The sequence below is a fragment of the Halichoeres trimaculatus genome, unplaced genomic scaffold (genome assembly GCF_033239565.1).
Source record: "Halichoeres trimaculatus isolate MK-OKI-2021-1 unplaced genomic scaffold, fHalTri1.1 fHalTri1_scaffold_3, whole genome shotgun sequence".
Lineage (NCBI taxonomy): Eukaryota > Metazoa > Chordata > Actinopteri > Labriformes > Labridae > Halichoeres > Halichoeres trimaculatus.
In genome coordinates this window covers 31,659,483-31,682,808 of record NW_027437181.1, presented here as the reverse complement: position 1 = coordinate 31,682,808, position 23,326 = coordinate 31,659,483, and the positions used below count along the sequence as shown (strand labels likewise).

Genomic DNA, 23,326 nt, shown 5'->3' with positions numbered 1-23,326 from the left:
AAGATAAATAAAGCACAGATGTATGCATACATACATACATACATACATACATACATACATACATACATACATACATACATACATTCAGAGTACCTATATAATCATAAGGAAATAAGGAAATAAGTGCACAATAAAAAAATGTTTACATGAGCGAAAGGGAGTAGGAAGAAGTATAAAACTTATCTAATCCTACCCCTTTAATCTTAACCATTAATTTTTTCTAATTAATTTAATTACACAAAACAAGAGGAATATTTATTTCATTGCTTCATTACACTATGTGTCATTTCCTGCCACATTTTAATTCAATTAGCAAACGAAGATCTTGTGTAAGTTATTGAATGAACCTCTGGAGAATCGTTTCTTTATGTCTCTTTTTAAACAGAATTATACTTGAAATTTTTTTGATTTCAATGATGACAATGTAACACGCATCATTATATACACATTGGTCTAGGCATATTAGACAAATATAGGGGAACAAAGATAGTCTAAACCTTATTAAGTTTTTCTGTTTTTCTTTTTTTTTTTTAAAGGTTTGTGGATTGATTTGCTTTCCATCTTGCACCAAGTAAGACTTAAATTTGAATTAAATAAGGGCTAGATGGTGACACTATGGGTAGAATTTTTTTAAAAAGATATTAATAATAATAATAATAATAATAATAATAATAATAATAATAATAATAATAATAATGATAATAATGATAATAATAATAATAATAATAATATTGATAATAATAATAATAATAATAATAATAATAATAATAATAAATCTAATTTTACAGTAGATAATGCTTTTTATGATTGATTTCTAACATCCCTGAAATTATTATTGTTATTATTATTATTATTATTATTATTATTATTATTATTATTGTTATTATTATTATTATTATTATTATTGTTATTATTATTATTATTATTATTATTATTATTATTATTATTATTATTATTATTATTATCATTATTATCATTATTATTATTATTATTATTATTATTATCATTATTATTATTATTATTATTATTGCGTCCAAATACTTACATTTAATTAGTGATTGTGTCAATGACATGTTTTACACAGTTAGTTTAAGAATAACCAGCTCAACAGACCAAACATTCATTCATTTGCTCAGTTTTTATACCGCTTATCCTGTGTAGGGTCGCCTGGTCGCGGGTGGCTGGAGCAGGTCCCAGCAGTATTACGAGGGCGAGAGGCGCCATCTGCTGGATTTTACGGCACTTAGCAGCATAGCAGATTAATTTAGGCTTTTCAGAATAAAATAAGTATTTAGAGTAGAAGAAGATAAAGAAGAAGAAGACAAAATCCCACTGATGGAGATAATGGAAGTAAAACCCATCAGATCAAACCAGAAGTACCAGCATCTTGTGGGCAGAAACCACATGTATGTCGTCAAACCAAAAGAAGTGACGTGCTCTTGTTAAAGAGCTGTGAGAGTCAGGAGCTCCTCAGTGCAGCGCCACTTCAACACAGCCATGCTGCTGTCACTATTTCTATTACCGTGCCTCTTCAGTCTGTCTGAGGCGAAGAAGCATGAACCGAGGATGATATTCTCTCACCACGGTAAGACATGTCTCTGAAACGTTTACACGAGTTGACGGAAGAGTTTTAACGTAGTTATTGAGTATGCGGGAGAGACGCTTCAGTTTGCTTTGACAAGTGTTTCTGACTTAAGCTAAACCAGAGAGTGGAGGAGCTAAGTGTTGGACAATGTTTAAGAATAATTTCTGTAAACTGTAGCAGAGACAGAAAACGATATAAATAAAAGGACGTTAATATTTCTCTGAATTAAAAACACGTCTTTACACATGCTATGGGTATGAGTGTGACAGCTGTAAGCACTTAGAAATTACAGGATGAAGACATCATTTCAAACATTAGCCCTCAGATATCTGTTACTTTGATAACAGTACCATTAAAGTCAGTATGTAAATATTAATGATGGGTCAGCAAACTAAACGGTGGCTGTTTTAAAACAACTGCTGAGAAATAAGCTATAAGGGAAGGAAGTTTATTTCAGCATTTTCAGTAAACCAAACTTAGTTTATCTATGTTGGGGAAGTATGACGACAAAAACTGACCAGTAACACCATATATTTTGACATGTACCTTCAGCAGTCACACACAAGTGTCACAATAACTGCACTGCTTCAGCTGCTTCTGCTTTAGAGTTTTGTTATTATGCTCATGGGTTTTATTGCTCCTGTGCAGTTTTAGTCTTTAAAGGAATAAAAGTCTGCTGTTGATGATGGAAACAGTGTTGTGCAGTTTCGTGTAGTTTCCTACAGTCACTTTGACACTATTCAGCAGTTTTGTTTTGTTGTTATTTTTTGATGTTGTATTTTGCTGATGAAAGCACAAGTTTTCCCTATATGCTGATTTTGCATCCCCTGTGTGTGATAGCACTATCTCCAATCTCATCCTCGTCCTTTGCATCTAGTTTTTTCCATTTCACTTATTTTAACAGACAAAAATATCATGCATACAGATTTTTAGCTAAGGAAATTGTGTAGAAAAGCTTTCTTTAAAGTGCTGTGTATCACTTTGACTGATGCTTACCCCTGACAGCACTTTCAGGGGAAACATATCTCTAAAGAAATAACCTGTTTGATCCCAAGGGTCATTACATTTCACTCTACATTATGAGCAAAAAAAATCAGTCCTTGCTGAAGCTTTAAGACAGCTTTCTGGGTCTGCTCAAATTAAAGTTGGAAGAGTCCAAAGATGTAATGCAGCACTTTAGTAACTTGTAAGTTTTCAAAAAAATCCATGTTCTGCGTTCAAAGACTCGTCTAATGGCATTAACGATAAAAGTGGTAATTCATCTGATTGATGGGGAAGTGAGTTTATTGTTATTTTAGATAAGTGAGTCACATCCTGTATAAAGTGATGGGCAGATGTTGGTAGAAGTGTGCTGGAGTAAATTTAATGAATTGAATTAATAAGGTGGGGTTCTTTTTATGTTATTGCTAAAAATAAAATTTCAAAAGAAGAAGCAGAAATGGAGGATATGGAGAGTAACTTTTTACTAGGCAGGTCAGTCACATACCATATAGAAAATAGATTAGTGTTTATTTCACTTTTTATTTCCCCATTAAGTTATATATGTAAAGTAAAAAACGTAAAAAAAAAACAAAAAACAAAAAAACAAAATGTAAGAAAATCTTTTTCAAAAGGACACATTAAAATATTTGCTCAGCCTCCTTCAGTGAGTGCTGGGAACAAAAGAAGGAGGCATTGAAACAAGGTGCTTGTTGTTAAACCTTTCCTGTGTTTGGGTTGTGCCTCTTTGGAACAAGATGCTGCATTGTATGAATAGTTTTTGAAGTAGGAATGAATACCAGACACAGAAACTTGGCTGATAGGACAAGTACAGTGAGTGCATACCAAGTCATCACCTACTATTTCTGTCTGAGTTTAACAATACATAAGCCTGTCATTGTTTCACCTTCACAAAGTGCACTGAAGGAAGTTCACATAGAGGGAACTCTTTGAATTTTTTGCTTTGAGACAGAAAAAAAGGTCATTACAGGCTTCATGTCAATAAACTTTGAAGAAAAAGAAGGTAACTGAGGTTGGAGGATCAGTCCTGAGCTGTTTGATGCAGTGAGATGCTTTCATCTGCCCTCACAGAAAACCTCCCCTTTAATTTGTAATGTTTACAAGATATCCAAGACTATAAGTGAGGCTTTTATGCATTTTTGTAAAAGCTGTTTGTGTTTGGACACACTGAGCAGCTCTGGCTCAGTGTTGGGGAAGTTCACTGGTCTGATCCCAGACTTCATGTCTCAGGTTGTTGCCAGCGGTGCCCGAAGGTGTTTCAAGAGAATAAAACTGATGGGCACTTTGTCTAACATCCTCTGACTTGGAGTAATGGGACAACTTGAAAAAACATCACAGTTCATTGGCAGTTATATGCAGTATCCACAGTGTCAACTAATAAGTTGAAAGATTATGCCTGCTGAGCAGACACAGTTCTTGGACTTTTCCAGATTTATATTCTAGTGCTTCTGTCTATGGTTAAAGAATAAAGGTAGGCATATTCTTATGCTAACCAAGTCGAGTGTTGTATTGATTGTTATAACCAAATCATTGAGTCATCATTGAGCGGTGAGCGTTTCCTTCAGAGAGACTTAATCAAAGGTGAATTATTAATATTGACTCAACAATTTAACAAGTATGAGAAATCTGCAAAGTCTTTGAGTCATTAGACTCCATGGTCTGGTCTTGATAAACTCAAAAAGTCGTCATGAGGCCTAGAGCAGAATAGAAACCCTGGAGTCTAGACACTGATGGAGATGTTGGAGGAAGTTTGGATCAGCTGATGGCGGGAGCTGGAGACGGATGAGGTGGAGGGTTGAAACATGGAGTTAACACACAGAAGAGGACAGAGTTCAACTGTGTGGCAGCAGCTGAATGATTGGTTGATAAGGGCTGAGGCTAAATCCTAGACCTGCAATATGTCAACGTAGTGTCTGAGACGTCACCTGTTTGTTTCTCTTTGGGAGTTATGAAGTCATCATCAGGGGCTGTACTAGAAAAGTTTGACTTATCCTAGTTTTGTTTCAGTTAGGATAAGATGAAGAGGTGGGCCTGTAAAAGTTGTTTTTGTGTTAGCTTGATGTGAACATGGTTTCTGCAACCAGCCTTTAGTGGACTCTCAAAGACCTGCAGTTTTTAACACCTCTGCATAGGCTTCATATTTTTAGACCAGAGGTTTGCTGCTTGGGTTATATTTGATTGGCTCAATATTTGAAAGAATTAACACTCAAACGAATGAACAAAATGAGTCTTTCTGCTCAAACTTCTGCTTAGCTCAGCTCGCTTTGTTGACCTATGATCAGATTAGCTCAGTTCGCTTTGTTGTCCTATGATCAGATTAGATTGTTTCTTTGTAGTTTGTAAATAAATAATATCTATTTATACTTCACCTTTTGTCACACATGTTTTGTTTTGCTGTAGGTACAACAATGAAGATGACGCTTTTACCTGAACGCCATGCACCTGTGCAGATCCTTCTGGAAGAAGAGCCGGGCACAGTCACAGCTGTCAGATCACGTCATCTCGTTTCATACAACTTTAAAAACCCTCAGGTAGTAATAATTTATTACATTAGTTTATCAGCAGACTATTAGTATCAAATTTGGTTTGACTTTTTATACTGTGTTATGACCTTTTCCAAGGCAGCCCTACAGTGAACCACCCATAAACCCATCTACTAACACAGACACTTGAAACTCTAATGTTCATTTTGACACGAATAAAGAGCTAAACAAAAACAAACTAAGGGCTTTGTTACCAAAAAGAAGCACACTGTTGAACACTAACCTGTCTGTGTTAAGAAGAGACATAAGCTGAAGGGACATCAATACAGAGTTCAGATGTTTTAGATTGAGTTACGTGAACATTTCTGAGAGTAACCTTCTTGAATGTAGAGCCGATGTTGTAGCACCACTATCTGGCCCAATCAATTCCAATTTAATACTTAAAAAACACCTATTTTCAGCACATCACATGGTTTCTCTGCATTTTTTTCCACAGACTCCTCTGCAAAGACATGTGCTGTGGAAAGATTGTACTGACAGTGAAACATCGTACACAGTGAGTGGAAACAGAGCACCATAGATGACATTTTGATACCTTTGTGAAACACAAATTTGATAAAATCCTGCTCTTTTTTATGTAGGATTGCCACTTTAACATCAGTTTGGTGCACAAGACAGAAAAAGCCGGGCAGGTGTTCATGTGTGGTACCAACAGCGGGGGAACTTTGTGCTGTGAGATGGTAAGACACTGCAGACATTACCTGGATATGAGTTTGTTCTTTGCATTCAGAATTTAACGTTTGATAATTTTAACATTATCTTAATATGAGGGCTGCACGGTGGTGCAACGGTTAGCGCTGCAACCCCACAGCAAGAAGGTCACCGGCTCAAATCCCCACCTCGGCTGGTGGGTCTTTCTATTTGGAGTTTGCATGTTCTCCCTGTGCATGCGTGGGTTCTCTCTGGGTACTCCGGCTTCCTCCCACAGTCCAAAAACATGCTTACCAGGTTAATTGGTCACACCAAATTGTCCCTAGGTGTAAGTGTGTGCGTGCATGGTTGTCTGTCTGTGTGTCAGCCCTGCGATTGACTGGCGACCAGTCCAGGGTGTACCCTGCCTCTCGCCCAATGATTACTGGGATAGGCTCCAGCCACCTGCGACCCTAAACAGGATAAGCGGTATAGAAAATGGATGGATGGATGGATTTTAATATGATGTTCTGTTGTGTTCCTCATTTTTTGGACATCATTTTAAGAAATCTGACTCAAGGACTTACCTTTGGAGTACCAGAGTTCATCATGGCTCTTTTCTTATCTTAACCACACAAACTGTGAGCTCTTAAAATTTGTGTCCTAACTCACCACATCTTGTGTGTTTTCTGTCAGAATTTATCTGAGAGGTCTGCTGTGTGCGCTGCCTCAGAACAAACTAGGAGAATAGTTGACAGCATTGGGAAATTTATGATAAAGGAAGGCGAACCATCCGTGCTTGTTGGTGAGTTTGAGGATCAATATTTGCTTGAATGTGTGTTTTTGCTTCTGGTTCATCAGGCTTTTTATAGATTTATAAATGTTCACCCCATGTTTTGATCTTACCTGCTGTTGATAACAGAATACTAAAGTATAAAAGAGGTTGGAGTCTTTGGGTAGTTTCAGGGTCCATGTGAAAACATAGCTTAGAGAAGTTGAACAAGAGTAACAAGAGACGCAAGTTTACTCAGAGGAGAGATTTTCTTATTTAGCAAAAAAGTCTTCAGGCTCAAGCAGGTTGTTTGTTTGCAAACAACAATTCAAGGTGAAGATAAACAAGAGGAGAAACAGAAGAACACCTGTGCAGGACTGAGGGTTGGGGGTGTTTTCTGCAGGACTTTTGCATCTCAAACCATCTCTAATCATTTCTAATCATCTCTAAAATATCTCAACATCTGACACTGCTCTGTAACTCTTCCACAAATATAGCCTATGGGTTTCGTATCACCTTAATCAGAAAGGACAGCTGGAGAGACACAGGAAATGTTTGGAGGATGATAAGCAGCAAATGGTCAAAGCGAGGAATTAAACCAATGACCACTGCCATCAGGACTAACAGTGCTTCTTGAATTGCCTTTTGCTAAATGCTGAGCTTCTGAACTCAAGGTTGATTGGTTCCTCATTCATCCGGAAACACGTTTGCTGATCTTTGACGCTCTTCTAAGCTCTGCTGACCTTTCTCACTCAGCTGATTCTTCTTCTTCCTCTTTACTTTCACTTCTCATCATGGTTTTACACAGGTGCTTCCTGCTTCTGCTGCTAAACTCTCATCAGAGCCTGTGCAGACGATAAGTGTTTCACACAGGTTTTGGTTTCTGGTATGTTGTTTTGCATGTTGTCACTAACATGAGAAACTGTAATATGATCAGCGTTGCGTCCATGATGCTTTTTAAAGCTGTAATCGTTGGTTGTGTCTGTGCAGAATCAGATGAAGATTCAGTCCTCTACGTGACGTACTCTGGATCTCAGGAGTATGTTGGCATCCACAAGTTTGGGCCTGATCGAGTGGGACCAGCAAACCATAATAAAGGTATTAAAAAAGAGATGGTTTGGTTCAGATCTTTAGAAGCTATGGAGCTGATTTCTCCAGGAAATGACTGATGGATGCTGAGTTGCCACTTAGGAACAGTCTTACAGTTTCATTCTTATCTTAAACATTTCTGTTTTCCCCTGAATTTCATATTTCTTAAACCTCAAATAGGTACTTTCTCCATAATATTCAAACTCTTGTGTCCTAGAGGGTTTCTTCTTCATTTGTTTGCTTACCTTGATCTAACAGTAACTGCAAAAGTTGAAACTCAACTGTTTCATTTTATCCTCCTGTTTTTTTCTCTTTGTTTTAAAGCCTCCCTCCAGGAATTGTACTTATCTAATAATGTTGCTCCTTTCTCTCTCAGAGCAGCACTACGTGGGTTTATTGCTCAACAAGCAGAGAGAAAATCCATCACAGGACAGAGTGTTTGCATTTTACAGAGAGAAAAACAGAGACACAAGCCTCGACAGTAGGATGTGGATCCCTTTAGTCACCCAGGTCTGCATGGTAAGACCCAAATGATTCGAGACATCTGCACCAACAGAGCCAACCTGCCAAACATTTCCCATACTCCATGATGGAGGGATGTTCTCTGCCGTGTGTTTTTTCCAGGCCGACATCGGTGGTCCTAAGAAACACATGCAGTTCAGCTGGACGTCCCAGATGAACGCCAGGCTCTTCTGTGGAGATCCAGACAGAAAGCAGTTCTTCTCTGAGCTGGTGCACGTGGCTACTGTGGAGGCAGACCGCTGGCAGGACACCAGGGTTTATGGACTCTTCAGAAACGAATGGTAAGAGTTCTTATTATGATGTTAAAACTGCTTTTGGGTAGTCAAGAAAGGACAGAACAGATGCTGTGATGTTTCACTCAAATAAACCATTTTGTGAATTTGGACAATCTAGAAAATATTTTTATTTGATATAAGATTTACAATCTAGCTGTCCCAAGCCAGATTAACAGAACCTTGGAGCACTAAGTTGATGTTGTTTGTCTTGGACACTTAGGGTTAAACTCCCCCACAATGACTCAAGCTTTAGACCAAACTGTTATGTCTTTATTTAAAACAGCCGAGTCATTGGTCATGTCTTCCAATGTAACCACACCAAAGTAACCACATGAGCCTCACGGTATGGGAAGGATTACTTTTGGAGTTGACAAAAGTTCAAACTATTATAAATGTTCCCCATGAAGCTTCAAATATAAGTGATGACCAACTTAAACTTACTTCCCTGTTTCTGTCTCTCTTTGTTTCTGCTTATTTGTGTGTCCTTGCTGTAAAGTGGACTTCATTTCCTCTTACTTCACAGTCCATCTGCTCAGCTACTTGGCTAAAATCTGTCCTGACCTCCCAGCAGTTCCTTGTTTCTCCAGATGTGTCTGTAGAAAGTCGCTGACCTCTGTGTCTCCGTTTTTAGGGGGATGAGTGCCATCTGTGTCTACACGATAGGAGACATTGACAACGTCTTCAAAAACTCTCCCCTCAGAGGAGAAAGTGCTGGGAGCCAACGAAACAGACATAGAGAGGTATGTGTCTACAGTTAAAAAAGTAACAGTCTTAAGAAGCAGAGTCTTCCTCTTGGTACAAACAGCTGCTCCAAGGGAACATTTCTCAATTCAGGGCGTTTTCCTGAGAGTAAAGATGTTTATATACTGTGTAATTAACAATGGAGAGACATACTAAGGGGAAAGCTGAAAGAGTAAGCAAAGATGACTTTCAGAGAGATTCTAAAGCAGGAGAAAGACATTTCTTGGAGGATGATGAGAAAAGAGAAAAGTCTCCATACATTTAATGGAAGTGAGACGACTCAACGCTGCAGGTCGGTTCTTGCAATTTCATCTCCGGAAGATGGTGAAACAGTCAGGTCTTTGGCAACTGGAAAGTGTCCACACTTTCTCTCTGGACTCAGTCCTGAAACTACAGAAACATGTTGAGAAATATCCAACCATGTTTTCATCAGATTTTAAAGTTTTAATTCACTACAAATTAAAATAGAAATGCAAAATATTCATATGCAGCTCGACGACCCGACCACGTTCAAGACGAGACCGCTTCCTAGCTTTAGCCATCAGGAGGGCATGACCATGTTGAATGCCTGACAGAAAATGAACATTTTGAGCAGATTTTGGCTTTAATAGCCTGTGGTCTTAAACTTTTGATCAGGTGATAAACAACCTACTTCATTTTTTTTTTGAATTACAAGTTCCAGATGTTTTTTGTCGCACTCCCTCTTCTTGCTTTTGCATATTGTAGCTCCATGTAAAACCTCATTAAGATCCAGATGTGCAAAATGCATATTCTAGCAATTTTTCAACTGTTCTTAAGATTTTGATCAGGTCTGTATGTATGCAGTTGACTAGTCATTGTGTTTTTGGCTATCTTGTTGGTGTTTGTAGGTTTTTTAGACACACAAAACCTCCAAATGATCACCGCACTGAGTGATATGAACACGGTTTTGTTGGATTAGATCAATATTTCTGTGACTTTTTAAAATAATGTTTGGTTTTTCATCTGTTATTCCTCTGCTAAGGAATAAAATGATGAAGCAGTTTTAACCAAAGTCAAAGTCAGTCTTCAGCTCTAATGAAAAGATTTCTCAACATTGCTGCAGGGAATAATATCACCCCTGATTGAGTTTCAACTTTTGTTTGTCTGACAGTTAATAAGTTGACATATTTCCCACGCTCTGCTCTCAGAGAAAGAGAGACAAAGAGGAGTGGGAGCAGAGGAATATTTTCAAGTTTCATTTTACCCTTGGAAATGTTTCATCCCTCCCTTTTGGCCTTATGGGTGGTGGTGGTAAGGTGGAAGGTCACATGCATCAACTGAATGAATGGCAGAGAAAAAGAGAACCACATTGGACAGCGGTGAAATGTTAGGCTGACACTGAGGGGGTGTTTTTGGACAGGTATGGCCAGGTGAGAAGAAGAGCTGGTCATTACAGGAAGAAGAAGTGAGCATAAGTGGAGAAGTGGGCATGATTAGTGAAGTGAAATATGAAAGAGCGTGCAGGTTAAAGTGTCTCTGACTGAACCTACACTAGAGCTTCATTTTCAGATCCTTTGTACAGAGGCCTTCTATTAAAACAAATCAGCAGGACACATTAAATATCAGCTGGAAACAGGCGTTCCCCTAAGTCTCTGAATAAATTGTCATATTCTCCATTTAACACTCTCTAACTTTACTCCACAACTAAAACATCCTATTTTATCTTCAGTGTGTAGCAGACAGCACTAGGATTCCTCTGGAGGTCCTGAAGATAATTGAGGAGAATTCAGAGATGGAGGAATGGGTCCGACCTGTTGGCAACTCCGGTCCAATCGTCTTCAACCACCACCAATACACCCACGTCTACGTGGACAGTTCACTCAGCAAGAGCGTGTATCGTCACCCAGTGCTGTTCCTGGTTCTACGTAAGTAATACAGTTTCACCAGTGAGGGAAGTGATTTCTGGGAAAAGTGAACTGTTCCTTTGTGTCAAACATCAGGCTGATATGAAAAAAATCAGGTTGGTTCCTTTTGATCGTGTGTTACAAACAAGTGCAACTCCATAAAGTGACATACTGATATTGATGTGGGATGAACTCCAAACAAGAATTTATTTCTGTAGGATACAGGGTGAGAGCTATAGCGTAAACATGCTTGGGTTTGGCCCTCTTAATGTGTCCTGCAAAAGGCAAAAAAGGTGTCCCAGACCAAAGACAAAACTTTAGCTTTAGTTCAAGATTCTTTATCATTTCTCAAATGCAGAATAAATCCTGATTATCTGTTCATACAGACCAAGAAATCAATCAATCAATCAATCAATCAATAAATAAACCTACCAATCGACCATCCAACCGGCCTACCAACCGATCAATCAATCAGTCAATCAACCATCCAACCAGTCGATCAATCAATGGATCAATCAATCAGGCTTTATTAATATGGCATTTCTTATACACAATAAAAGGGTAACACAGAGTGCTTTGCATGTAAAATACACACACACACACACACACACACACACACACACACACACACACACACACACACACACACACACACACACACACACACACACACACACACACACACACACACACTCAATTCCCCCAACACCTAGTGCTTAAAAAGAACACACCATAAATAAAAAGAGTTGAACTGAGGAGGTGCTATCAGAAAATCTCAGTGAGGAAACACTGAAGGTTGGAAATAAGAAAATAAAACTACTAAATTGAAAGAGTAAAATAAGATAATGTAATTTTAAGAGATGTAAGCAGTGAAAGAGAATAAAAAACTGCATTAAAATTTTAAAGAACTGTATTAAAGAGCTGACAAGAAGATGGAACAAAAACAGATAAAACACTGTTTACGTTTCTGAAATATAAATCACGCATCCAGTGGCAAAACTTTACTCAAATCTAAGAGGAAGAAACCATATTTGGACAATGGTGGAAGTAGAGTCCAACCCTGAAGTCTCTGAGTTAGTGTTACACATGAAACATTTAACAGAGTCAATGTAGCTTCAGGGCTTAAACATGCCTCACAGTCCAGCACCCCTCAGACCAGCACTGATATGATAAACTTACTGTGAGTGTGACATGATTCATTAAAGGAGGGGCTGTGAGTAAAATACAAACAAGAGTAAGTGAATTTCAACACATTTTATACTTTTTGTAAAGAAACAAGTTTTGACTGTCAGAGAGTCAGAGAGCTACAGTGCAGAAGATAACAGCAGAAAATAGATATTCATCATAATTATCAGTGTGTGACTTCTCATCTGAGGTATTTTTGTTCAGCTGAAGTGAGAAGATAAAATTCTAAGTAAGGTTGATTGTGGTCTTAAAAAGCTTCATAAAGGATGTGGTAAATTTAAGGTGTAAATTCAGCTGCTTGTCTTTTGTGATGCTTCGGTGCAAACAGGCAGAAGTCCATCATTAATTATTTTACTCTACAGGGCACGATCTCAGCCTGCTCTTTCTGAGTGTTGAGATAACATTTGTTGTGGTCTGAGGCTATATGACCGACTAATTGATTAATATTTCAACTGTTGAGCCTCTGCACTATTAGCTGTGTTGTGTGCAAAAATAAGCCCTTATCTCAGTTACGCCTGTTAGTGGGTGAGATCTGTCAGGCTAAGTGTGAACATTTTATCATCAAAGCTGGGGTGTTGTTAGTAGGAAAAATGCAGAAGGGTAAGGATGAGATGACAGTTGGTCAAAGTGTGACGTGTAGAGATCATTGCAAAAGACACCTGTGATGTTTGCGGTCTGTAAAAGTGGTAAAAAGAGTAAATGAAGGACAACTGGTGAACTGGCAACAACTGGACGAATTAAACTCGGTAGAAAAAAAATAAGGCAATTTGTGTTTGGTAGGTCATTTCTGTGTTGTAAGAATGCTATTTGGTGTGATATCTTATACCGTTAAAAAGCCTTTGTTAGGAACGTGCATTTTTTTTTTATGCCCAAAAAGTTGCCAAATCCTCTCTGCCAATGCCAAACAGCTTATTCTACCTCCGGTTTGACCAGCCAGCTCATCTAGTATCTCATTCTTCAGACATCTGATTTGAGTCAGCGTGGTTGTCGTGGTCAGCACGCCCAAACTAATCCCACAAATTTTCAATGGGATTGAGGTCAGGACTGCTTGCTGACCACCCCATCTGCTCCCACATTTCATGCTCTTTATAGAAGGAGTCATCTGAGGTGAATCAACACGAGGTGTGAGGGCAGAGCAGAGGATCCTCTTACTCATAAAGTTGTGAGTATAGACTCATCCTTCTTCCTGTGTTCTCAAACAGATAACGGAGCCATTCATAAAGTGACGCAAGATCAAAATCAGGCCGTCATCATCGCAGAGTACAGGCCATTTAACCACAGCGCCCATGAGGTCAACATCATCCTAAACCCAACCTCTGTGAGTAACTACACAAAAATTCCCCTGACAGAGATGAGGGAGAGTTCAACCATGAGGCAGTGTTTGTTCAATGAGTGGAATAAAATAAATGTTTTCCTCTTCACTCAGTTGTGGTTTTGCTCAATCTGAAATTCTCTCTGTTTTGCAGAAGAAGCTGTATGCACACTCTGGAGGTGAACTGGTCCAAGTGGACGTGTTAAACTGTGACCAGTATGGAGACAGCTGTGAGGATTGTGTGTTAGCCAGAGATCCGTACTGCATCTGGAAAGGGCCCCGCTGCGTGCCTGATACTCAGTGAGAAAACTGTCATCTTTCACATTTTCATTTCACTGATAAAATGTTGGAGTTAGTGATACACACTCCTCGGATTTCACACTCAAGCTGGGACGTTTGTTCTGTCACTTCTCCTGGTTTTATTCAAGGATTGATGAGATAAAATCTTCAACCTCTAGTCTGAGCCTGCAGTTGGATGCAGAGGTGGTGATGGGGCTGAGAGTTTACGTGCAGCACTGATGCAAGCTGAATCTTGCAACTGAGGTAGACCAAGAAGTTCAGAGGATGAGGAAAGTGTGAAGTCGGTGCAGTTCGGTTTGCCTGCCTGAACTAGCTCACAGGCTTTTCTTTACCTCAAAAATGCAGACAGGGTTAAGTTAATATGCTCTAAGGATTTTATTTTTCTATTTACAAACAATGAAACCGACCACACACACTGCATCTTGATCTGCTGGCGTGCTATTTGTAGAGCATGTTCTGGAAAACTAGCAGGAGATTTTTTTGTTGTTATGGGGTGTCCAATCATGAGACACACAAAGAGCTGCCAGGAATCAAACCACCAGGAAGTACAAGCAAGGTGTGTTAACTGCGTCAGTGTCAGTCATTGTTTCTTCAGACCTGTTACGAAATAATTAAAACAAAGCTTCCACCAGGTAATGAGTTACAAACCCAACCTCCTGGAGCGTCTTCATTTCTGACAGAGGAGTAACACTGATGTCGTCACAGTATTTCAGCACTCGTCAAATTTCGACATCAGGCCCTCTGCATGCTACTTGGCAGACTTTGGTTTTGTACCATGTATTTGTACTTTTGACATTAGCCAGATTACTTTTTGTGAGCAAGGCCTAACCATCAACAACTATGAGAAAGATTTATTGTTTTGATTGGCACAGTGCTTCTAGTTTTGATGTGGAACTGTTGCTGGTTTTGGGAAGCTCGTTAGGAGAAATAGAGAAGGGACGGGAATGGTGAGGATATGACAATGAAAGAGGAGGAGATGTCTTCTGAGAGGCAGGGTTGAGGTGTTGTCCAACTTCTAAAACTCAGCTATAAACAACCACAACAACCTAAAAACATCAAACCACAAAAGTACAGCATTGAAAACATATGTCGATAGATGTTGATTATTTATTTACGGAGCCATTTTTACAGGAGAAGTTTGAGAGGATTCTGAAGATAGAAAAAAAAATGAGATTTTTCTGCAGGAGTGGTTTGAATTGTTGTACCAGCTTTCATGGCCCATTCATTTATCTGCAGAGTCTAAATGCAGTGATTGTGGCGTTAAGTTGGATCTCCTGAAAAACTATTCTGGCTTGTATCAAACCTCAAAAATTTAAAGACTGACTGATTGTGGGTCAGGTCAATCTGTGGTTTATTTTTGAACACTGCTGACTACTTCCTGTAAACTGTATCCAAACCAGTTTAAGACAAATATTCCCTTAACAAGTCATCCTCCTCACATGCCACAGTTTGCTCAAGAGCTTGTTTATTGTACGGCAACAGCACATGATTGTTTTCTTGTTAGAGAGCCTGTGAGTGTCATGGGTTTTGAGTTTTATGAGTCATATGAAAAATCTTAACCTCTAAACTTGCTTCTGTCCACTCTGATGATAAAAAATCATCAAAACCAGAAGAATCTCTACACATAATAAACTTATGGTAACCAAGTTGAAATGCTGTTTCACAAGTGTTCACAAGTAACACCGTTCAAAAGCAGGAAGTAGTTTATAGAGAGAAGCTAGAATAGCCACATTGTTGAAGTGTGTGTGAGTGTGTGTGTGTGTGTGTGTGTGTGTGTGTGTGTGTGTGTGTGTGTGTGTGTGTGTGTGTGGGTGGGTGTGTGTGTGGGTGTGTGTGTGTGTGTGTGTGTGTGTGTGTGTGTGTGTGTGTGTGTGTGTGTGTGTGTGTGTGTGCACGCAGGGGGGGATAAGTGTGGTTGTGTGGTTGGCTTGAAAAGCGGTCTCTGAATGTATGTAGGCCGCTGTTCCAGATGCATTCTCCACAATCTGCAAACACACGACACACTTCCTGTACAGACTTTGATCTGCATGCACTGCATCGAATAAACTTTATCAAAGCCCACTTAACACCATCATCATCATGTTCAGTTGGAAAGGTGAATGAGTGGAATATGTGTTTAGGCTGAAGTGACTGTACTCCTCTTACTGTGAGTGGTATTTCCACTGAGTGGATCCCCTTTGGTTTATTTGACTAATTTATTCCTTTGAGTGATTTGATTTATTCTCCAGGGACACCCCCAAAACTCTAAGTGAAAAAATAGGGGAATACACCTTTAAAAGTTTGGCACCATTGTAGTTTGTAGATGAGTTCAATGGTTTCATTTGTATGTGATATTCATTTGTTCAGGCCTGAGGGTTAGTGTGTCTTGTTTTCAAACACTTGTTACCTGTTTTTTGTTCCAATGTGGCTCTTTGGGACATCTCAGTAAAACCCTTAAAAACATCAGTAAACATGGAAGTAGGTAAACCTAAAAATATGAGAAGGTAGTTCATAAAAGGGTTTCTGTGATGGTAGATTTCCACTCACCGGCCACTTCATTAGTTACACTTGTTCAACTGCTCATTAACGCAAATATCTAACCAGCCAGTCACAGGGCAGCAACTAAATGCATTTCGAGACTTTAAACAGGGCATGGTTGTTGGTCTGAGTATTTCAGAAACTGCTGATCTACTGGGATTTTAACCCACAACCATCTCTCGGGTTTACAGAGAATGGTCCCAAAAAGAGAAAATATCCAGTGAGTGGCAGTTCGGTGGGTCAAAATGTCTTGTTGATGCCAGAGGTCAGAGGAGAATGGACAGACTGGTTGGAGCTGATAGAAAGGCAACAGGAACTTAGATACCCACTTAAAAAAGGCTAAAATTCACATCAAAACTGGACAATAGAAGATTGGAGAAACGTTGCCTGGTCTGATGAATCTGGATTTCTGCTCCACATTCAGATGGTAGGGTCAGAATTTGGCGTCAACAACATGAAAGCATGGATCCATCCTGCCTTGTATCAACAGTTCAGGCTGCTGCTGGTGGTGTAATGGTGTGGGGGATGTTCTCTTGGCTCACTTTGGGCCCCTTAGTACCAACTGAGCATGGTTTAAAGTCCACAGCCTACCTGAGTATTGTTCCTGACCATGTCCATCCCTTTATGAGCACAGTGTACCCATCTTCTGATGGCTACTTCCAGCAAGATAACGCTCCATGTCATAAAGCTGGAATCATCTCAGACTGGTTTCTTGAACATGACAATGAGTTCCCTGTACTCAAATGTCCTCCACAGTCCCCAGATCTCAATCCAATAGAGCTCCTTTGGGATGTGGTGGAACAAGAAGTGTGAAGCTATCATGACAGTATGAAGCAAAACCTCTGAATATGCAACTTTTTTAATCTACGACACCAAAAAATTAAAGCAGTTCTGAAGGCAGAAGGGGATGCAACCCAGTACAAGCAAGGTGTACCTGATTAAGTGGTTTATGTTTATATTAAGTAATCCATTCTGCAAACACTGACACTTCATTTTCTTTCCTCTCCTCTCACAGTGGCACTCAGGATTTGGCTCAGGAAAAGCATGCCACATGTCCACAACCATCAAAGGCATCAGGTATGTCTTTATAAAAGTGTAGCCAAACAGAAACAAGCCTGTCTTTAGGAGCAACAGTATCAGCTGTTTTAAAGCACACAGGAATGTAGTGTTTTAGTTTAATCAGATAGTGGTTCAGTGGTTAGTGCTGTTGCCTCACTGCAAGAAGGTTCTTGGTTCAAAGCCCAACTTGGGTAAGTTTGTGTGTGTGTGTGTGTGTGTGTGTGTGTGTGTGTGTGTGTGTGTGTGTGTGTGTGTGTGTGTGTGTGTGTGTGTGTGTGTGTGTGTGTGTGTGTGTGTGTGAGAGAGAGAGAGAGAGAGAGAGAGAGAGAGAGAGAGAGAGAGAGAGAGAGAGAGAGTTTTAAGATAGTTTGCACCCTGCCTTGCACCTAATGACAGCAGGGATAGGCTCCAGCCTTCTGTGACCTTGAAAGTGAAATGCGGTTAAGAGGTTGCGATAATGGATGGGTGGATCAGACAAATGTTTTCTGTGGTTTCAATAACATAATCACATCATTCATGTGATGTCACATGATGAAGCTAATCCTCATTAATAACACACTAATTGTAAGCACCTCTTATGAGCCAGTTACAGGTGATTTAAAGATGATAACTGTGTGAACTTTTGTAAAGAAACATACATAATTTCTATCACAGATTGTCAAACTCAAACATAGTTCACACATTTATATTTAACAACTGCTGCAAGGCATGTTTAATTCCTCTGAGGCAAAAACTTTTCAATGTTTACATTTGTGCTTCCAGAATACTGTACACCAATGGGACGGTTTATTTTCAGAGGAGATTTTGCATCACCATAATTTCTTTATGTTCAGAAAACCAAATTTGATCAGTCAAATACAGACAGATGTCTGCATTGAGGAAGTATTGGTCTGAACAGACAGAGTGATACTTATAGGCATGAGCATAACAAAGAAACTCACTGTACCAAAGTCAACTCTGTGTAAACATGCAAATATGTTAACAGTCTGAAGTGTGACAGGCTGTTAGAGTGAGATGGAGCCCTGACATCCTGTCCCCAGATAAAGAGCTTAACGCTATTACGCAGACACAACCTCACTTTCATTAACTCCGCTCCACCTGTCTTATTTCACACTCATCTCTCTCTGCATGCTGTGCTTGACTCCCTAATAATACAGTGATTAACAGTCCTCATGTTTTTGTGTGAAAAGCAGAAAGCTCTCACTGTATCTTGTAAAAAGCCGTGCTGGTCTGATACTCCTGCAGTGAGGCACAGGGCAGGTCTGACCCTCACTGTCCTATCTCTACTTATGCTTCATGAGATAAAAAACACACTATCTAACGGCCACTTCCAAGAAACTTGCGCTATCTTTCTTTACATGCAGATTTTTCTGATCATGTGACCACTGCAATGAGTGCGTCACTCTTCAAACCTTTGATACAGTTTCAAGCTGTATTTCTAACTTTTCTGACAATGAAGTCAGCAAACCAGTCTAGATTCTTGCCATGCTCTAGTTGGGAGTCTAAACTTTAAATAAAGGTCAAGTAAATAGAACAAAGTAAACATACTTCTTTGTGTTGACACCTTGTTTTCTTTCTTAACCTTGGTGAGTCAGGTTCAGCCAGAAGTAACAACATCACCCTTACCCCGATGTCTCAGTTCCTCCTGAGGTGCCCGGTGTCGTCCCTTCATGCAGAGTACACCTGGACTCACCCACAGGGCGTCACCCGCTGCAGCCTGAGTGATCAGCAGTGTCTCTTTCTGGTTGACAGAATGGGTCCAGAGAAGGTGGGAGCTTATAAATGTGTGTCAGAGGAGGGGGAATACAGTAAGGTGGTGGCACTGTACCAAGTGAAGCTGGGTAACAGAGCAGAGAACCACTCATCAGCTCCACTGGTGTGGCTCAGTCTCATGACTGTCCTGTTAGCACTGAACAAATAACACGATGTGATTACAGTGATTAGATAACTCAGCATGCTCACCTCCTTCAAATGATGTGTTGCCACACTGCAGCTGTGGCTGAAGTATGAAGACCTGAACACAGTTTCCTCATTATTCTAATTTATTTTTAACACCAAAAGAAAAAAGTGACTGTTTCCTGCTACGTGCAAATGTCTTCACACATTCGTGTCATTTCGTGGTGCTGTGGTCATAGTGGACAGTGTGTCAGTCCTGCAAACATGTTTTAAATATTATAGAAAACTGCTTTTATTTTTTATTTTGCTAAAGAATCCAGAGGTTTCAGAGTTATGTTTTCATGACTGAAGGATAGACACGCTTCTCCAATGTTCCTTATTGTACTTATCTAAAAATGTGCCTATGACAATGAAATATTTTATTAGCTTAACTATTTTGTATTATTATTATTATCATTATTATTATACATTATGTAGTTTTTTTTGTTTCACTTGCTCAGTGCAAAGCTAACCAAAAGTACTGCTCTGATAAATGTGCCGTTCATAGACTGAGGAGCCTGAGATGATAGATTTTAAAAACATACTCATGAAAACTTGTTTCTCTTTGCGCTCCTCTTCTCGTGTAAAGATGATGAGTAGTTGTTTTTGGGATGCAACTCAAAAACTGTTCATGTTCAGTGAGACTTTTAACACCGTAGCCTTTCAGCCACTTGTTGCTTCATTGAATTTCTATAAAAACTCTGTGAAACTCTGTGTGAACAGAGGTGACAGGCGCTTCTGACTGATATTTCACATTTTGCAAACTACCTCAGAACTGGGGCCTTGGGTCACAGCAGACTGTTTCTGAGAAAGGAAACTTCACTGTTGGTCAAGTTAACCAGACTGTGTTCATGTTGTAAAAAACTGCAGCAGAGGTGTCATGACAGCTAAGCAGTTTTTTATTTTTTACACTTATAGCCGGAGGAGTGTGAATGTGTAGACATAGTTTTAGCCACAGCAGAAATGTTTCAGCCTCTAAATATGAAGTTGCTCTAGTTGCTTCCATGTACCTTAAATTCAGTTTTAGCACTTTGCATTTTGCACAAACATGTTAAGTTACTGAGGTAGTTATTAACTTTAAAGTGTCATTTTGTAAGAATGAAACATGCTTTTAACATGTCACATCTTATATAAAGTGTTTTGTGTGAAATTGTAAATAGTTGGTTTGACAAAGGTTGGATGGCTTTTTTTCTTGTAGTATGAGAGAAAATGTAATTTTATGTAACTTTTGCCTCATGGGAAATGGATACAGAAATACAAAAAAAGAAGTGTTACACCGAAAATTAACAATCTTTAGATAGAGGTTCATCTTAAGAGGTAAATAAATGTAGGGAAAGTTAATGTATGTCAGTATTTCAATTCAAAAAGCAAAATTCATACATTATATAGATTCAGTGCGCATAAAGTGAAATGTTGCAAGTTTTTATTTTTTTAAAGTGATGATTGCAGCGACAGATCATTAAAAAAAAGACCAAAGCCACTCTCTCATTAAATTGGAATATCATAAACCAAAGGTGACACTGTGATCAGCTTATGAATTGGAAACACCTGCACAGGGTTTTCAAAAGTCTGGCATCTTAGTCTGGTTCAGTCTGCGACACAATCACGATGGAGACACCTGACTGAGAGTTTGTCCAGAAGACTGTCACTGACCTCTCCATAAGGAGGGTAACTAAAGGTTACTGCTGCTGTTCACAGAGCGCTGGATCCTAACATAGGACTTAAAAGTTACAGCAGTTACCATACCTTTGAGAGGATTGTCAGGCTAAATGCACCCTAGAATGTGTGTTCACAAGAAGTGGACTGAGGCTGGAGTCAGAGCACCGAGAGCAGTCATGCACCGACATATCAAAGAAATTAACTGCATGTCTCTCATTCTTTGTGCCAAACCCTTCCTGAACCAGAGACATTGTTAAAGGAGTCTGACCTGGGCTAAGGAGGAAAAGAACTGGACCAATACTGAGTGGTCCAAACTCCTCTTTTCAGATGAATGTCACTTTTCATTACATTTTTGAATCAAAGACCCAGAACCTGGGGGAAGAGTGGAGAGGCTCAGAATCCAAGCTACTTGGAGTCCAGAGTAAAGCTTCCACAGTCTGTGAAGGTGTGAGGTGCCAGGTCACCTGCTGTTGTTGGTCCACTGTGTTTCTGAAGTCCAGACTCAATGCAGATGTCACCACAACTTCATGTACTTTATGGCTCCTTCAGCTGACAGGCTTTCATTTGGCACCTGCCCGCGCTGCCAAAAGAACAACCTGGTTAAACCATGAACATGGTGGTACTGTGCTTGATTGGCCAGGGAACTCACTGGACCTGAAGTCCAAAGAGAAAATGGGTTGTTGTAATTTAAGATACTTCACAGAAGGCCAACATTCCTGTTAATTAAAATCACTTTTTATTGGTCTAATGTAATATTCTGGTCTCATGAGGTTCTGAATTTGGGGTTTTCACCAACTGACTCTAATCATCACAAGTAAAGGAAATGAGTTCTTTAAATATTTCACTCTGTGGGCACTAACTATGAATAATATAAGTTTTACTTTTTGAATTGATCCACTGAACTAAAGTAACTTTTTCTTAATATTAATATCGTAATCAACTTGAATACACCTGTTTACCTGGACATTACATCCTTTAAAGGCCAGTCAAATAGAGGACAGAGACGACCTTTTCCATCTTTCATCTGCTGGTTAAAGGCTTAATGAGCTGTGCAGACAGCTTTGTTTTGGAGTAAGGCTTTGAGTTTGAAGTTTTCTTTGTCCTTTAAAAACCATGCAGGTGAATGTAGCTTTCAATAATGTGATATGTTTAACAGATGTGTTTCTGCTGTAGATGTTATTTTGCCATTTGATTCTCATTTTATCAAAGCTGTGAGTTAGTGTCTTTTGAATCCAGTTACTTCTTTTCCAGTGTTACTAATCATGACTGTCACCCAGCTGAACAACGTTGACATCCAGAGTTGTTTGAGTTTGTACTGTTGATGAAAGAGATTTAATTTTGTTTGCTTGTTCAGTGGGTGTTTGGAGGTTTTTGTCAAAGCAGTGAAATGAACCGTGCCTCAGCATGGTCTACCTGCAGTCACACTGGCCAAACGAACTGGACTTTTGTGTTGAATCGTGCTTGTGACTGTGCCACCAATAATGAGTGTATTACATATGAAGGGTTACCTCAGACCCTCAGACACAAGGCTGCAGGTGGAGTAAAGTCTACTGTGTAATTCACCTCATTCAGCTCCACTTCATACAGATAAACCATCTATTTAATAAATTAATCCTTTTTCATGTCTATGTGAAGTGTTATTTGTTGAATTTTCTATAATTTGTCTGATCTCTACATTCAGCAGCTTTGCAGAGTGATAATTTATTTTTGTACTTTTGATAAATCTGATAATATAAATTTGTATTCTGTTCCTTGTTTCAATAAACTCACGACTTCTCCCTTCAGTTAAATGTCACTTTGTTCACTTCTGCAAACCTCATGAGAGAATCAGCTGTGAAATGAACACAATAGGTGCTATAAAACACTTCATCTGTGAATATGACAGGAATTGAAGAAGACACGACCGGCTTGTCTGGCCTGTACTTTTCATGGCTCCAATAACAAAACACAAAGAAGGCTTTGATGGGGAAATTAAGAAATGTCCCAGCAAGGCTCATGATTTCTTTTTAAACACAAGGTGTAATAACACAGCAGTTTGTAGTGTGATTAGGGGAGTTATCACATAACTCATGTGACAATAATAGTCATATCTCAAGACTGGCAGTTCCCAATTTGATTATGACTCATAAACTGAGTTTTGGGTGAAGTACTCGTGGAATAACCAAAGGACAGAGATCAGTATTCGAGCTGAAAGGGATTTAACAAGCTGAGACAGAAACCTGCAGGGACTACTTTTCTAGACTTTCCACATCACTGGTAACCCGCTCCAAAGGATGTGAAAAGGCTTCATCATGCGTCAAATCAGGCGCTACACAAACATGAGATCAACAGCAGGGGG

General features: G+C 39.3%; 1 protein-coding gene across 1 annotated transcript; it reads left to right on the top strand.

Annotated features, from left to right (window-relative positions):
- The first annotated feature begins 1,483 nt into the window (after positions 1 to 1,483).
- Positions 1,484 to 22,762, top strand: LOC141788007 (semaphorin-7A). Its single transcript, XM_074666787.1, has 14 exons — positions 1,484 to 1,585; positions 4,985 to 5,115; positions 5,564 to 5,623; positions 5,709 to 5,807; positions 6,454 to 6,562; positions 7,520 to 7,627; positions 7,995 to 8,137; positions 8,243 to 8,421; positions 9,047 to 9,155; positions 10,847 to 11,042; positions 13,409 to 13,524; positions 13,673 to 13,818; positions 17,351 to 17,412; positions 18,990 to 22,762. The coding sequence occupies exons 1-14, from the start codon at positions 1,498 to 1,500 to the stop codon at positions 19,313 to 19,315; spliced, it is 1,872 nt and encodes a 623-aa protein (XP_074522888.1). The 5' UTR covers positions 1,484 to 1,497; the 3' UTR covers positions 19,316 to 22,762.
- The last annotated feature ends 564 nt before the right edge of the window (positions 22,763 to 23,326 follow it).